General features: G+C 38.5%; 1 protein-coding gene across 1 annotated transcript; it reads left to right on the forward strand.

Moving 5' to 3' along the window:
• Positions 1-3,481: 3,481 nt before the first annotated feature.
• On the forward strand, positions 3,482-12,676 carry appbp2 (amyloid beta precursor protein (cytoplasmic tail) binding protein 2). Its single transcript, XM_027147517.2, has 13 exons — positions 3,482-3,876; positions 5,522-5,610; positions 5,968-6,119; positions 6,200-6,323; positions 6,566-6,734; positions 6,841-6,930; positions 7,074-7,141; positions 7,630-7,735; positions 7,850-7,974; positions 8,496-8,581; positions 8,719-8,909; positions 9,110-9,275; positions 10,516-12,676. Exons 1-13 carry the CDS (start codon positions 3,739-3,741, stop codon positions 10,776-10,778), a joined length of 1,767 nt encoding a protein of 588 aa, XP_027003318.1. The 5' UTR covers positions 3,482-3,738; the 3' UTR covers positions 10,779-12,676.
• Positions 12,677-15,680: the final 3,004 nt, after the last annotated feature.

Here is a 15,680-nt window from a genome sequence, read left to right on the forward strand (position 1 = left end):
TTTTCATTTGTCCTGCATCTCACAAACGTTCTTCTGTTTGATCCGAAGACCTCAAACTTGGACTCATCTGTCCACAACACCTTCCAGTCTTCCAGGGTCTGATGTCTGTGCTCTTAGGCCCATCTCAGTCTTTTGTTTTTATTGGCCAGTCTGAGAAATGCAATTCTGCCATAAAGTCTAGCATACTGAAGTCTCTTTTCACTGTTGATGCTGACACTGATGTTCGGCTGTTACTGTTTAGTGCAGCTGCCAGTTGAGGACCTGTGAGGTGTCTTTGTCTTAAACTACAATACTCTCAGATATTTGTCTTCTTGCACAGTTGTGGATCAGGGCCTCCGACTCCTTTTTCTGTCCTTGTTAGAGCCAGTTTGTGCTGCTAAGGACAACAATAGACTGACAGGTCTCTAATGAAATTTCATTCTTTCTGGCCATATTGAACCTGTAAACAAACAAACAACTGCTGATGTTCAGAAACTAAACTAACCTAAAGAATGCCACGCTACCTTGTTTGCTCCATTAGTACAACGGTTCTCAGCTGTGCAACACAATTGCAAAAGTGTTTTCTCATAATCAATTGGTCATATAAAATTATTTTCTTGAATTAGCAGCCATACCAGGAGATTGATGCAAACTACTGGCAATTGTTAATAACAGGCCTCTATGCAAAAATGTAGATCATTCTTTAAAGAGAGTATTAAATTTATTGAATTTAAACTCAAACAGGCTGGTCATCAGCTGATCAAAAGTTTAAGACCATAGCCTTTAAAAGTTAAAATCTGTGCCAAAATTTGGCTTTTCTATCAGACAGTCACACTGTCATGATCTCCTGATGGCAAAAGCAAAAAAGCAAGGGGATCTCCTGCATTAAAGTCACCAAACCAGTTCACAAACAAATTCAAGTGTGGCCTGAGGGGTCGTCAGAGGCTCTTCAAGACTGTTTTGACACCACCGACTGGAATATATTTAAGCAGGCTGCCACATACAATAACACCAAAGATGTCCAAGAGTACTCAGAAACTGTCACTGCCTACACATACCAAGTGTATTGATGATGTAACAGTCACAAAGACCATCACTGTCCGGGCCAACCAGAAGCCATAGATGACAGGGGAGGTCTACAGACTCCTGGAAAAACGCAGAACGCTGCCTTCAGAGCTCGAGACGAGGTGGGCCTGAGGACAGCCAGGGCTAAATACTCCAGGAGGATAGCCCATCAATTCAGCGACAGCAGAGACACTCGAAACCTGTGGCAGGGCATACAGACCATTACGGACTACAAGCCCCCACCACGGACCTGTGACAGCAACATCTCTTTGCTGAACGAGGTGAACGTCTTCTTCGCTCGCTTAGAGAAGCAAAATAGCACTACTACTCAGAAAACTCCAGTTCCTCCGGGTGACTAGGTGATGATGCTGACCCCGGACAGCGTGAGGAGATCGTTCAGCAGGATCAATGCACGCAAAGCCCCGGGTCCTGACAACATTCCTGGGTGTGTACTGAGAGACTGTGCAGTGGAACTCTCTGATGTCTTCACAGACATTTTTAACATCTCACTCAGTCAGGCTGTTGTCCCCACATGCTTCAAAGCTACCACCATCATTCCAGTCCTGAAGAAGCCATCTCCATCATTCTTCAATCCTATCTTTATGAAGTGCTTTGAACGGCTATTCATGCACCACATCAAGCCTGCCCCCCCCCCTCCCTGGACCCCTTCCAGTTTGCATATCGGTCCAACGCTCGACTGATGATGCCATCTCGACTGCCCTTCACTCAGCACTCACCCATGTAGACAAAAAGGGGTCATATGTCAGAATGCTGTTCATAGACATTAGTTCAACATTCGTTCAGACATTAGTTCAGCATTGAGCTCCAGCTGGGGCTCAACACTTCACCGTGCAACTGGCTGTTGGACTTTGTGACTGGAAGACCTCAGGTAGTACGGGTCGGCAGCAACACATCCAGCACCATCACAATGGTCAACTCAACGATGGGGAAAGAAGACTCCTCAAACCATGTTCAACTTAATTTATTGTTTAATAACTAAAATGCTGTATACCATTATTATAATGCTTTAATTGACAGCAGTGGATTGCAGTTTGTCACTGTCAGGCATAATACAGCTCATTGCACTAGCTCTATTACACTTCTGACTGTCATGTCACTACAGTCTCATTTACACAAATATCCCAAGACTGTTTTAATAACTTTTGTATGTACTTGTATATTACATCTTTCAAACCAAATAAATAAACACATAAATAAATAAAACCGTTTGTATGTGAACAAAGACAAATAAAACATTCTATTCTACTTTACTTAAATAAGTGTTTATTTATTTTACCTATTTATCTATTTTACTTAAATAATAAAAATATTTATTGAAATAAATATCAATTGCATAAAGTAAAAAATATGCAACATACGTGCAAATTTCATTTATTATTACGTGTTTATTTTATTTACAATTATTGTTATTAGCTGTTGTTGTTTGTTGCATTTATGATCAAGTAAAGAAGCTTTGCTTGTCATTTTAAGCATATATTGATACAGAAATCACCAAGAGCAATACATTTTAACTCGTGATTACTATTTATTCAGCACCTAGTCTGAAACAGTCTGTATTTATTTAGGAAAAATACTGAAGCATGCACCATTTTTATTCTTGTCCTATTTGTATGCTACATATCCTGTGATTGTGCTGATGTTACAGCTGTATTAGATAAGATAAGATAAGATAAGATAAGATAAGATAAGATAAGATAAGATAAGAGATACCTTTATTCATCCCACAATGGGGAAATTTCACTGTTACAGCAGCCGAGAGTAATAAAATGCAAATATATAAAAAGAATATAGACATAATGTAATATACAGTATATACAAAACAAAATGTATAAAAAAAAGATGTATATTGCACACTCAAAATTTCTATTATTGCACATGTTTAAAATACTTTGTTATTGTTCATTACTGCAGTTAAAAACAGTAATAACAGTGTGTATTATGGTGACTGGTTCAATGGGAGCAGCTTTGATTGTAAAGTCTAATAGCAGCAGGGAGAAAAGACCATCTGTATCGCTCCGACACTTAGGATGTAACAGTCTGTCACTAAAGGAGCTGCTCAGAGCTCAAACCGTTTCATACAGGGGGTGAGAGTCGTTCTCCGGCAATGATGACCATCCTCCTTTCTCCCACCTCCCGTACAGTGTTCAGAGGAATCCCCAGGACTGAGCTGGCCTTCCTGACCAGCTGCATCCAGTGGGGGAAAGTTTGTAATCTGATAGGGAACTTGGGAGAAAAAGCCAGTCCTAAGTGTTTGTATATTACTTAGAAATCTTAACCACGATATTTCACACATTTACAGCTTGCTCCATCGGGATTAGAGAAGACTAGTGATTGCTATTCGGTTTCATTAGACCATTCCCAGCTGACTGACTGTTATTGTGCGTCCTCACGTCGACGGCTTCTTTATCGTTGCGTCATTACGTCGGGAACGAGAAACGTCATCGGAAAGAATGAGAGGGGCTGGGGACCTGATTTAAAACTATGAGATTATGACCTGGTGTTTTTTAAATAAAAGACAGACGACAGCGATCCGTCTCGATCGCTCTTGGGTTTCTCTGCGATCTGAGGTGTATGAAGAGCGGCGCAGAACACGGCGTTTTACCTTGAGAAGGTAGCGAAGGAAGGGAAAGTAGAAAGGGGGCTGTTGCTGGATATTTGTAGAAGGAAAACAACATGGCCGCTGTGGAGCTGGAGTGGATCCCTGAGACCCTGTACAACACCGCTATATCAGCCGTAGTGGATAATTACAGTCGGTCGCGACGGGACATACGCTTACTTCCCGAAAATATCCAATTTGATGTCTACTACAAGGTAAACAAACAAACAAACAAACCAGCGTCGTTAACGATCAGCAGCACATAGAAGGACTTTTAACTAGCTAGCTGTTTAGCCGCTGGACGCTCGTGCGCTCGTTTACATGGCTGTAAAGATTAGCTAGCGTTAAACTAACGAGTCTGGAAGTTTTTAAGCAGTTTTACGGGTCTCCGTTTAAAACCGGTAGCGTGTCTGATTAGGTAGTGAGTGAACAGTTTGGAATGAAAAGGTGTCAGGGTTTGTTAAAAGAGCTTTGTAGCGTTGTAGGGTTTCACCTCGGAAGTGCAGCAGATATCAAGAACCTTAGCTAGCTAGCGAGGCTAATGAGTTAACTTCAGTGCTTCAAACGCTGATGATTCATTATTATTATTATTATTATTATTATTATTATTATTATTATTATCCGGATTTGGTTTAAAAAACAACTAATGACTTTCTCATGCTGGCTGTTTGTTGTCGTGGATACACGAGCTTGAATGTCTGGAAGTGTTTGTGTCACACAGTCGACTTTTACTAAGTCAGCTCAGCTTCGGTGTTCATATCGGTGTGAACAGTAAACAGCGGCCACTCTCAAACACGGCTACATTAGACCTAGAATTGTGTTCATTCATCAGCAGATGGTCGGTTTCATTAGCGCATTGTTACAGATTTAAAGGTGATGACTTCTCTTGGTGTATGCTGAGTGTGTGTGTTTATGTGTGTGTGTGTGTATATATATATATATATATATATATATATATATATATATATATATAATGTATGTATGTGTATATATATATATATATATATATATATATATATATATATATATATATATATATATGTTGTTTGTTCAAAGCAGAAGGCTGTTACTAAAGAGTAATATTAAAATACACACATTATATCACTCATTTATGCACATATTGATCACGTATGTACATCGCTTTTGGCAAGGACTGTGTATGTGTGGAGAGAGAGGTCAATTTTGTGAAGTGTGTTATTAGAGACTCTTCTGCCTCAAGTTCTCCTCAGTGTCTGTGTTGGAAATGCCATTAATTAAAGCCACTGAAATATCAAAATGTATTAAGATCATGATTCAGCTCAAAACAGTATTTTTAGTGTAATAGTATAATTTTAGGCCCTTTTATATAATCCGTTGTTAATAATTAATTTTTTTATGCATACTAATTTTCCAATCTTTTTTTTTTTTTTTTTTTTGGAAAGTATGAACATATGCATTTTAGGTAATTGTTCATGATTTGGTGCTTCAGCAAAGCCACATAATAACCAAAGTAAAATATTGCTGTATGATATGTTGCTATACATACACAACTTTCAGTTTTCTTATTTAGTCTAACTTCTAACCTTTTTTTTTTTTTTTTTTTTTTTTTTTAAGAAAGGGACATTTATCCCATTGAATATTTATATCCCACTCCTGTGCAGTTTCAATGAAGACAATGTCATAGTTCTTGGTAGAGTTTTGTCCAAGAACCAGTGTTGCGCAAACTGCATGTTCTGAATGTATCTGTTACTGAATGTCCTTTTTTGTTTCTTGGCATCCATTTTTTCAGATCTGTTACTTTCCCAAGGGAAAGGTCACTTGTCTGCATTGTGCCATGTGGACAATAAATGTTAGTCAATCTCATTTCTCTGTATTTTACAGCTTTACCAGCAAGGCCGGCTTTGCCAGCTGGGAGGGGAGTTCTGTGAGCTTGAGGTCTTTGCTAAAGTCCTCAGAGCATCTGACAAAAGGTATTGGACAGTAGGACAGAGATTGCTTTTGTTTGTCACTATAGGGTGGGAATGAAATCCGGGTTTTATTTCAGTTAGTGTTAGAACATGATGATGACACTGACATTGTATGATATTTAGATGCTTTATTGTTACTCATCCAAACTTAACATTCTGAATGTTGTTGCATTTTATTTAGTATAAATATTTTTCTTATAGATACTAGTTTTACCCCCAAAATTCAGAATTGATATTTGGTCATTTATAGCAAATGAGTGAAAGTTCTTGCAAATTCATGGGGTGTTCTTTCTCTTATCATTTTTTGTTGTTGTTGTTCTTTGCATTGCCTCTGAGATTTCTTTACCTATGTCTTCCCAGGCACCTCCTACATCACTGTTTCCAGGCACTAATGGACCATGGCGTGAAAGTGGCATCAATCCTGGCCAACTCTTTCAGCCGTAGATGCTCGTATATTGCCGAGTCAGACGCTCACGTTAAAGAGAAAGCCATCCAATTCGGCTTTGTTTTAGGTCAGAAGATGCGTTTTGGGGTTTTTTTAATTGTTGATGGCTGACTGAAAGTGGTAGTAATTTCTCTGTTTTCCTGCCAGGTGGCTTTCTGTCAGATGCTGGTTGGTATGGGGATGCAGAAAAGGTCTTTATCTCATGTCTCCAGTTGTGTATGTTACACGATGAGATCCTGCACTGGTATCGTGCACTGGAGTGCTGTGTGAGGTGAGGAGTTTTTTTGTTTTTTTCTGTCTGACAATAAGCTAGTGGTAATCTAGCTGTCATTTTGACCCAGAAATATTTTTAGCCCAAGTTGTCTATCACTTCCTGCTTACCTGGAGGTCTAAATTGAACTTGAGTGATATCATATTTTATGACTTAAATAACTCTTTGATCACATAACTTGCTAAGCCACGTCAGTTTTTTATATATTTTTTTAAATTTGTTCTTCCTGTTTGATTTGTTAGATTGCTTCACGTGCGCAATGGCAACTGCAAATATCACTTGGGAGAAGAGACGTTCAAACTGGCCCAGTCGTACATGGATAAGCTAGCCAAACACAGTCACCATGCCAACAAGGCTGCCCTTTATGGAGAACTGTGTGCTTTGCTCTTTGCCAAAAGCCACTATGATGAGGTAAGCAGCTGACAACTCCAGGTTTGATCTTTTAGACATTTATTTTAAAAATAAAAATACCATGCATCTTAGTATACGTTGAATATGCATTTCCTTGGTGTTTCAGGCTTACCGCTGGTGTATAGAGGCTATAAAGGAAATCACTGTTGGGCTGCCTGTGAAAGTGGTGGTTGATGTCCTGAGACAAGCCTCTAAGGTCTGGTTTGGTTCTCTACAATCAACTGATATTTAATTTCTAAACGAAAATGTTATAGACTGGATTAGCAATGTCCTCAAGCAGACTTGAGATGAATTGAATTGTAATTGTGCACTGACTCATTTTGTTATGTTCACCTGCAGGCATGTGTTGTTAAAAGGGAGTTCAGGAAAGCTGAGCAGCTGATAAAACATGCAGTATTTCTAGCACGGTAAATTATCTCTGAATAATGGGTTGACACCCTCTATGTTCCGTGGCATTTTATTATTTTACATATATTTATTAGGCAGATATAGTATCACGTTACTAGCATTACTTTATAATTTTCTATACTAATAACTACAATAAAAACCCTTACCCTAGTTTCCCTCTAATAGATTAGCGAGCGCCACACACAATTTCTTGGCCATTCATACACATAACATAAGGGAAGAAACAATACAGTGTGTTCTCTGACACAGGGCTCTGGGTACAGTACATCCATGTATCAAAGAATATGTTGTGTGATTGTTTAAAATTTTAAGTTTTGTGTTTGTCATGTCCGTGTTTTACATACTAGATTTTATGATGCATAACAAACACGCAACGCTTTTTCAGAGCACGTGTTAGATTTTTTTGTATGTGTGTATGTTGCTTAAGTGGAGAAGTGGTGTCATTGTTTTTATTCCCATATGTATGTCATATGTATGCATTTTTCAGGGAACATTTTGGACAGAAGCACCCAAAGTACTCTGATACGCTGCTAGATTATGGATTTTATCTTCTAAATGTGGATAACATTTGCCAGTCTGTCGCCATATATCAGGTGGGTTCAGAGTCATTTTCTTGTGAATTGTCATCCATTTAGATAGTTTTTTTTTTCTAAAATTTACCAACTTGTTTTTTTTCTTCTTTATTTGTTTGTCTGTGTGTGTGATAGACGGCTCTGGATATTCGTCAGTCTGTGTTTGGAGGGAAAAATATCCATGTGGCCACGGCGCACGAGGACCTAGCATACTCCTCTTATGTGCACCAGTATAGCTCTGGAAAATTTGACAATGCACTGTGAGTAAACCGTTTTATTCCTGGACCAGCTAATTGGTTATTTGGTTAGCAAAGGGTACTGACAAATCTGATTCATTTGGAAATCATCAGGGGTATTGTTAGGTTTCTCACATTTTCTCTTCCTAGGAAAGAGTTTACGTATTTGGTAGGTCAGAGGCAAAAGAACAAAAATGTCCCAGCACAAAAAAGAAGGCATGCAAACAAATTTAGAATTTTACTTTGATACGCACCAATTTATTTCCAAGTACAACTGTTTGCAAGCTACATGAAATGAAATCACATTTTAGCCATAAACACTAATTCCATTGGGATTGTTCAATGACTCTTAGGGTGTTTTGGTTGTCAGGCACGTGAAGACAGACCTCTGCTTGCTGTTCTGCCCTTTAACACTGTTATATTGTTCTGTCAGTAAGAGGAAGCCTTTGTTTTTATACACAGAAATGTTTATTCAGTATGATGAAGTGCCCAGTTGATGAGTAATGTTTCTCAGTGGTCTTACTCAAGACTTGTGCTATGTTTAGATTTCATGCAGAACGGGCCATAGACATCATAACTCACATTCTCCCTGAGGATCATCTACTACTGGCCTCTTCCAAGAGGGTGAAAGGTGAGCTCCTTTAAAGTAGGATGAGAGAAAAGTTCAAATAAACCTTGTCCTTTTGGAGTTGATTTGCACTTATTTCTCCCTGTTGGCTTCATCAGTTGTATTCATATTTCTTGTATGTATTAATTATCTACCCCTAGCACTGATTCTGGAGGAAATTGCCATAGACTGCCATAATAAAGAAACAGAAGAGCGCCTTCTGCAGGAGGCCCATGACCTGCACCTCTCCTCCCTCCAGCTGGCCAAAAAAGCCTTTGGAGAGTTTAACGTCCAGACGGCGAAACATTACGGCAACCTGGGACGTCTGTATCAGTCTATGCGCAAGTTTAAGGTTAATTTTTTTGTTTTTTTCCTTCTCAATGTATCTGGCTAAGGAAATGAATTGAGTTTAATTGCCACATCATGTGTTTGACATGATCACCTTTGGGTTAGAAAGCACATCATTGACAACATCTCCCGGCTGCTTTTGTTTTTAGTGCTACGGTGTCACATAAATGGACTCCTTTGTATTTTTTACTCCTTTTATTGCAGGAAGCTGAGGAGATGCACATCAAGGCCATCCAAATCAAAGAGCAGTTACTGGGACAGGAGGACTATGAAGTGGCTCTGTCTGTAGGACACTTGGCTTCCCTTTACAACTACGACATGAACCAGTACGATGACGCTGAACGGCTCTACCTTCGTTCCATCGCCATCGGTGAGCCCAGCATTAAAGTCATTCCATTATTATTTCTCCCAAGTGGCACAATAGAAAAGCATTTAAGCAGAAATGCTATCATCTGGAGATAGTAAGTCTGGCTACACACTAGACGATTTTCAAAACCCTGGGAGACTCACAATCGAGATCAGGGAGGCTCCAACTTGATTAGGAGCGGTAATTTAATTGTATTGACACCACACTCTTGAGGATTATTTCGCCAAATAATCTGTAACGATAAGCCTTGAATCAGGCCACACCCCTACAATCACTGGAGGGGCAAATCAGGCATAAAATCGTCTTGTTTGTTTCAACAGCCATAAAGAGGCTGTGCTCTCTGGGTGGGAAGGATCATGTGGCCTCCTTTCTCCCCTGTTAATTAGAGCAATACTAGCCAGTTGTGGGTGTGTGTGAACTCAAGTATTCAAAATCAGACAGCATGCTTTTTTCCTGTGACGCAGTACAAGCAACAGTTTGCAAAGATTTGGTTGGTTGGCTTTGTGTCACTAAGGAATTCCAGCTGCTCCTGACATATGAGTGAGCTGGGTAGTGGGTGGCAACTGGCAGGTGTCCAAATTAAAGAGAAAATGGAGAGACACTTAGAAGAAGACCAGTGTGAACTATTTTACAACTATTCCCTGCTCATGGGCTCTGCCATTTAAATCATTGATGCTTAGCAACATGCACCTGCTTGTTCAATATTGACCCAGAGTTGACATGATAGAATCAGAAATAGTAGAAACACATACAAGGATTTTGTTTTAGTGTCAGATGATTGCAGAACACGCAAGAGACAACACCCACACAATAAAAACGATGAGAATAAAAAAAAATACACACGTAATTCAAATAGACAAAAAAAAAATTAGTGTATTTTTATGTACGTGGTGTTTTTTTTTTATTCACGTGTTTTTATTGGACACATTGGTTAAGCTTGTGACAGTGGGATCCATCCATATGACTGTATGACACTATCCTGTCATATCATCAGCAGGCCATATAATCATGGTTAATGCTATGACATGCATTACATATTTCATATAAAGCTAATGTTACATGGTGTTAATGTTAATTGGTTACTTAATTGGTTAATTAATGTTAATGTTAATTGGTTACAGTGAATGTTTTGAGATACAGTATTGAGAGATGCTGTGTTTTTTTTTGTTTTGTTTTTTCTTTTCCCTAATGATAATCTTCAGTTTTGTTGTAATTACTATATGTACCCTGTATATTTCTATAGGTAAGAAGCTGTTTGGAGAGGGCTACAGTGGACTGGAATATGATTACAGAGGCTTGATCAAGCTTTATAACTCTGTGGGGAATTACGAGAAAGTGTTTGAGTACCACAACATCCTGTCCAACTGGAATCGTTTGAGGGACAGGCAGTTCGCAGTGGCCGACGCCCTAGAGGACGTCAACACCAGCCCGCAGGCCACGGACGAAGTAGTGCAGTCCTTTCTGCTATCAAACAGCCATGCTGTGGGACGTTCCTGTATGGGTTAAACTACAGGACCTCGTGGTTTTCATTCCACACACCCATACTCACCTGCATTCTCACACATCCTCATCTGGATTTATTCACACCTAATCACACACAACAGCGAGGAGGACTGGATCGAAAAGCTGCAACATCACCCAAGTAAACAGGTCCCACGTCCTGTTAGTCACCTGAGCGCTGGTGAAATGACATGGCATTTCTTCCAATGCAAACTCATCCAGTGGAAAAGCAGCCTTCTGATGACACCAAGTTCATATTTCTGAAACGGATTTTAAGACTTCAGAGGACCTGATTTATTTATCTGACTTCTTAAAAAAGGAGAGTGGAAAATAGGAAGAAACAAAGACAGAAGCTTATTAGTTTTACAATTCAAAATATAAAATGTCTGTTTTTTTGTTTTGTTTATTTGGGTGAGGGTGGGTATGGTTGGGCTAGCTGAAGTATTGCTCTACACATGTATATTGTGCACATTGTCAGAGTGCACAATGAGGCAGGCTGGACAGACTGAGGCATCACTTTCTCGAGACAAGTGAAGGACACACGTGCATCACATATGCTTGTGTTTAAGTTCTTTATGAAGTTTGCCACTTTTCACAATGCAGGGACCTGCATTAATGCGCACCCATTTATTCCATTTTGGCAAGTTTGAGGAAACCTGTGTTACAAATTGAATTGTTTCTGGTTTCTTTTCCCTTCATGCCATGATGATAGGAATGGACATTATGGACCAGTGAATTCCTTATTGCTGTTCATGCAGCATTTTTTTTTTTTTGTATCCTTGCATATTAGTCCTGATATAGTTTCATTTAAAAATGCCAATAATTTATATATATGAAGTGTGCTATACTCTTCTATGTGTATGATTGCAAGTGGATGAGCCAATATGACTGATTAAACTGATGGTGAGAACTTGGCTGCCAATATGAGTGAGTAGAGGGGGAGAGGACACAAACAGCGGAGCAACTTATAAACACAAGTCTCACACACACGAGTGTGTCATGTGACCCGCTCTAATTGATCATTATTATTATCCTTTCCATTCAGATTTGCACTGATTAAGGCCTTTTGCCCCGTAACCAGCTTTGTGAAGTGGCTCCACTACTCTTGTGTTTAAAGTGTAGGGTTGTTGTGAAATGATGAGCACTGTCATGGAGGCAGACTAAGTCAAGATGTACCGTGCACATGATTGCTGCAATCTCATCCCATACTCCTGATTAATTAAGGCAATTTGATTCCTTATTGCTTACTATTAATGACCTCCCTCCACTTGTTGTGAAACTAAAAACATGTCTGATGAAGCTTTAAACAAGGTTTACAGAGAAGCATTTGTTACTTGATCATTTATTAACTGAGGCAGTATTCGCAAAGACAACTTTCCAAATCACACATTCATACATATGATTGTGTTCTATTCTGTAGGACTATTGTTATAAATGATGTGGGGATTTCTTTTATCTTCGGTGACAAGAGCAGATTGTGAAGTCTAACGTATGTCTGTGAGTGTGAATATGTTTGAAGAAAATATATATAAACAATAGTAAATGCAGAGTGTTGCCTTGGTATATGTGGAGTGGTTTAGAAGGTACTGATGCTGTCATGTTGCAGTTAAGACCCTGCACTAAATCCAAGCCTTAGCCTTAAAGGATGCTCGGCTGGTGGTGCTCTGGCTTTCTCAGCCCATACGCTTGCTTCAGGCCCTGCCGTGAAATTAGTACACTATCTGTCTTCTAGCTCTCACATTCCACATGTGAGTGCACTGAAGTTACCCGTTATGCTGTTGAAAATCTGATTTCAACACACTGCAGATGATGCATAAAGGGAATTTGAATTGTGTTAATGCCTTGTTTACACAGATAAAATTGTATTATTGAAATATTACAATAAAAAGAACCTGTGATCCTGATCATTATGTATTCCCATTTGGGTAATGATTTGCAATAACATGGCAGAGATATATTGTCATAAGGAAGCCATGAAGAAGGCTCATGAGCAAATGTACTTGTGGCTGTGCTAGATGTTGTTTTGTTTTGCAGGTACGTTCATGTAATGTATTGATGTGTGCCCATGCACATGGAAAATAAGGAAGGGGAAAAAAAAGAGTAAATCTGTCTCATACACGTTAGGAAATTTATTCGAAATGATTTGCATTCCTCAGTCCTGTATGCTGTGGTTTTAACAGTTTAGATTTAGAAATCTTTGAACGTTCTCAAGGTATTCATTCTGGTCTCAATTTAGCAGGTCAGTAGTTCCCAAAACAACTGCTGGCATCTATGTTATCTCATTACCGTTACAATGATATAAAACCTTGCAAATGGTTTAGAATCGCAGAGATTGCATTACTTGGAAACGGAATTTGCACTGAATGAATCAGTCCTGTTGAAAGAATTAAAAATTCTTGCAAGTGCTGAATCCTGTCAAGTTATCTCTATACTGTTAGTACTAGATGGCAGACTATGTCATCTGTATAAAATCTCTTATATTTGAGTCCAAATATTGCTGAAACTGGGGGAGGTTTTTCAGAGGGCAGAGTGGGGAATAGATCTCACACTGCACTGCATGTTTCTGAAAGAAAGCCATTTCAGACACCACATTTCTTGTAAAAAAAATTTGGTAGACTCTCACCTGGTTGAAATTCACTTTTTCTAGGGTCCTAACTACCACAGCAGGAAAACCTGTGTTTTGTCTTCAGGACATGGTTTGTTTGAATACTAAAGAATGCTTCAGCCATTCAGGAGGCATGAGATCATAACCGTGTTGTCTGGGCAGGAGGGATGTTCTCTTCTCACTCCTCATTCACTCTCAAGCTGGTAATTCATTAGCATCTGTAAGCCTGTGTATGCGGAAGAGGGCAGATGGTGCGTTTCTCTGAGTGTTTTGTTTTCCTGTGACACAGCAGTTGAAAAAGCTGCTATGGGCTGGCTTCATGAGTCTCAGAAATGCATAGTAGCCTTCATCCTCCCCATTTAGCTGTTGCATCATAAAAAGAGCTTATTAGTGATTATGAATTGCCAGACGATACTTTTTCCACCGGGGAACAAGCCTAAAACAAACGACTTATACGTAGATGCCAAGTTCAATGGAATGATGTTCAAGTGTATTTCAGGCTCATAATAAAGTAGCATCGATAGACTGTGCTTTGATTTGATTTATTTTCATGTCATTATTCATATTTCAGTTTGGCGGTAGTCATGTTTTACTAGCTTTCCAAGCACTGAGCTAAAATGATATATTTATTTTTATTTTAAATATATGCCAAGCCTGGTCAAGGAAATGTCCTTCCTGGAGCCTTGGTTCCTGAATTATTTATATATAAAAATATATAAATTCAGGAACCAAGGCAAAACATTTCCTTGACCAGGCTAGGCTTAGTTTTTGACTTGTGAAGACGGGGACACGCCAGTGATTTTATTAAAACAACTAGTTTAGTCATGTAAATCACAGTCCTCTATGTTACTACATTTGTTCCTTTACTATGGAATATTGCTTTAAATCTGGTCTGTAGTAAGGAGTCGTTTTTCTGCTTTAAAAATCAGACCTTCTGTGACATATTTAATCACTATAGAGTTGGTGATTTCATCTACATCTTCACTGTTGGACCAGTTACTTGTACTGTGTGTGTTTGTGTGTGCGTGCACGTGCCTAAAAACATTTCTGCATCTGTAACCATCCGACAGTGTAAAGTTTCTTTGTATCCGAAGCAGCTGCGAACACCTTTAACTATAGATAAATTATATAAAGCAGATGTGGACTTTGTAAATCATTTATCTTTGGAGACTCTGGATCGATATTGAAACATGGATATTTTGAGATGTTCGTTCGTTTGCAAATATCTATATAATGTACTGACCGTTGACTCAAATGTTAATTGCAAACAGAGAAGATGTATCCTGTGCTTCTTTAGGAAAAAAAAGACTAAAAACTAAAAAATTAAACCCACTAACTTTCAAATATTCAAGCTTGTCGACAAAAATAAAATACCAAATGTCTCTTATACCTAATGTAACAGCATCTAGTTCATTCCAGCAGATGTTTTATAGCTCTATCTACAGCGGCATTCTCTGGTGGATCCCACCAGTCGTTTTCTTTGTACTCATTTAGGTATCAAATCACCATTCACAACAAAAATTACTGCATAGGCATTTAAATGTATAACCATTAAATCAGTTGCCCAAAGCCTTAAACACTTAACCTCCTTTTTTATTTAATTAAAGTCAGAGTGATCTTATTTACAGTAAGATTAAATAAGTGGTAATTGGTGCTGGTCCACTCTATACAACAGGTCTTAGTAACATTTGGATTATTGTGACACTCTTACAGGTTTACTTGGAACTGAGGAGATGAGAGACTCTTTATTTTTCCTTTTTCTTTCTTTTCCTTCTCTGAAAAGGGAATTGTACCATAAAATACACTGAAATTAATCTTTAATTTATAGTAATGTCATATTTAACATATAAAAGCATATAAAAGCAGAGTTTGCTATTCATTTTTTTTACTGTAAAATGTTTGACTGTCAATTTTTCAGCAAAAATCTGCCCCCGATTTACAGCACTGCCATTCTTGTTATTTCTGTTTACCATAAAATATAAGCTACAGCCTGAACTGTAATAGTCAGTACTGCAATACTTTAAAAATAGTAATAGAAAGAACAGCTGGCAGTTTTTTCAATATAAATTAATTAAAAAAAAATTATAATGCATTATAATTCTTTCAGAAAATAGAAAGTGTTTGTAGATGTTTATTAAGTATTATGGAATAGAAACACAGCCTGGTTGTCCAAACCCTCCTGTGTCTGACCACAGCATCCCTCTGTTTTTCCTCCATATAAGTTGATGCCACTTAAAACATAGAAGACCTTAGAAATTTCTTCCTCATGGTGCGTTAGCTCATCTGTAAATTAAATATTTGAC

The sequence above is a fragment of the Tachysurus fulvidraco genome, chromosome 11 (genome assembly GCF_022655615.1).
Source record: "Tachysurus fulvidraco isolate hzauxx_2018 chromosome 11, HZAU_PFXX_2.0, whole genome shotgun sequence".
Lineage (NCBI taxonomy): Eukaryota > Metazoa > Chordata > Actinopteri > Siluriformes > Bagridae > Tachysurus > Tachysurus fulvidraco.

Excerpts from the sequence above, each read along its gene's own strand:
- appbp2 (XM_027147517.2), top strand. The coding sequence starts at position 3,739 with ATGGCCGCTGTGGAGCTGGAGTGGATCCCTGAGACCCTGTACAACACC. Across the intron at positions 6,324-6,565 it reads GCACTGGAGTGCTGTGTGAG|ATTGCTTCACGTGCGCAATG; the intron begins GTGAGGAGTTTT and ends TTGATTTGTTAG. Across the intron at positions 7,142-7,629 it reads CATGCAGTATTTCTAGCACG|GGAACATTTTGGACAGAAGC; the intron begins GTAAATTATCTC and ends TGCATTTTTCAG.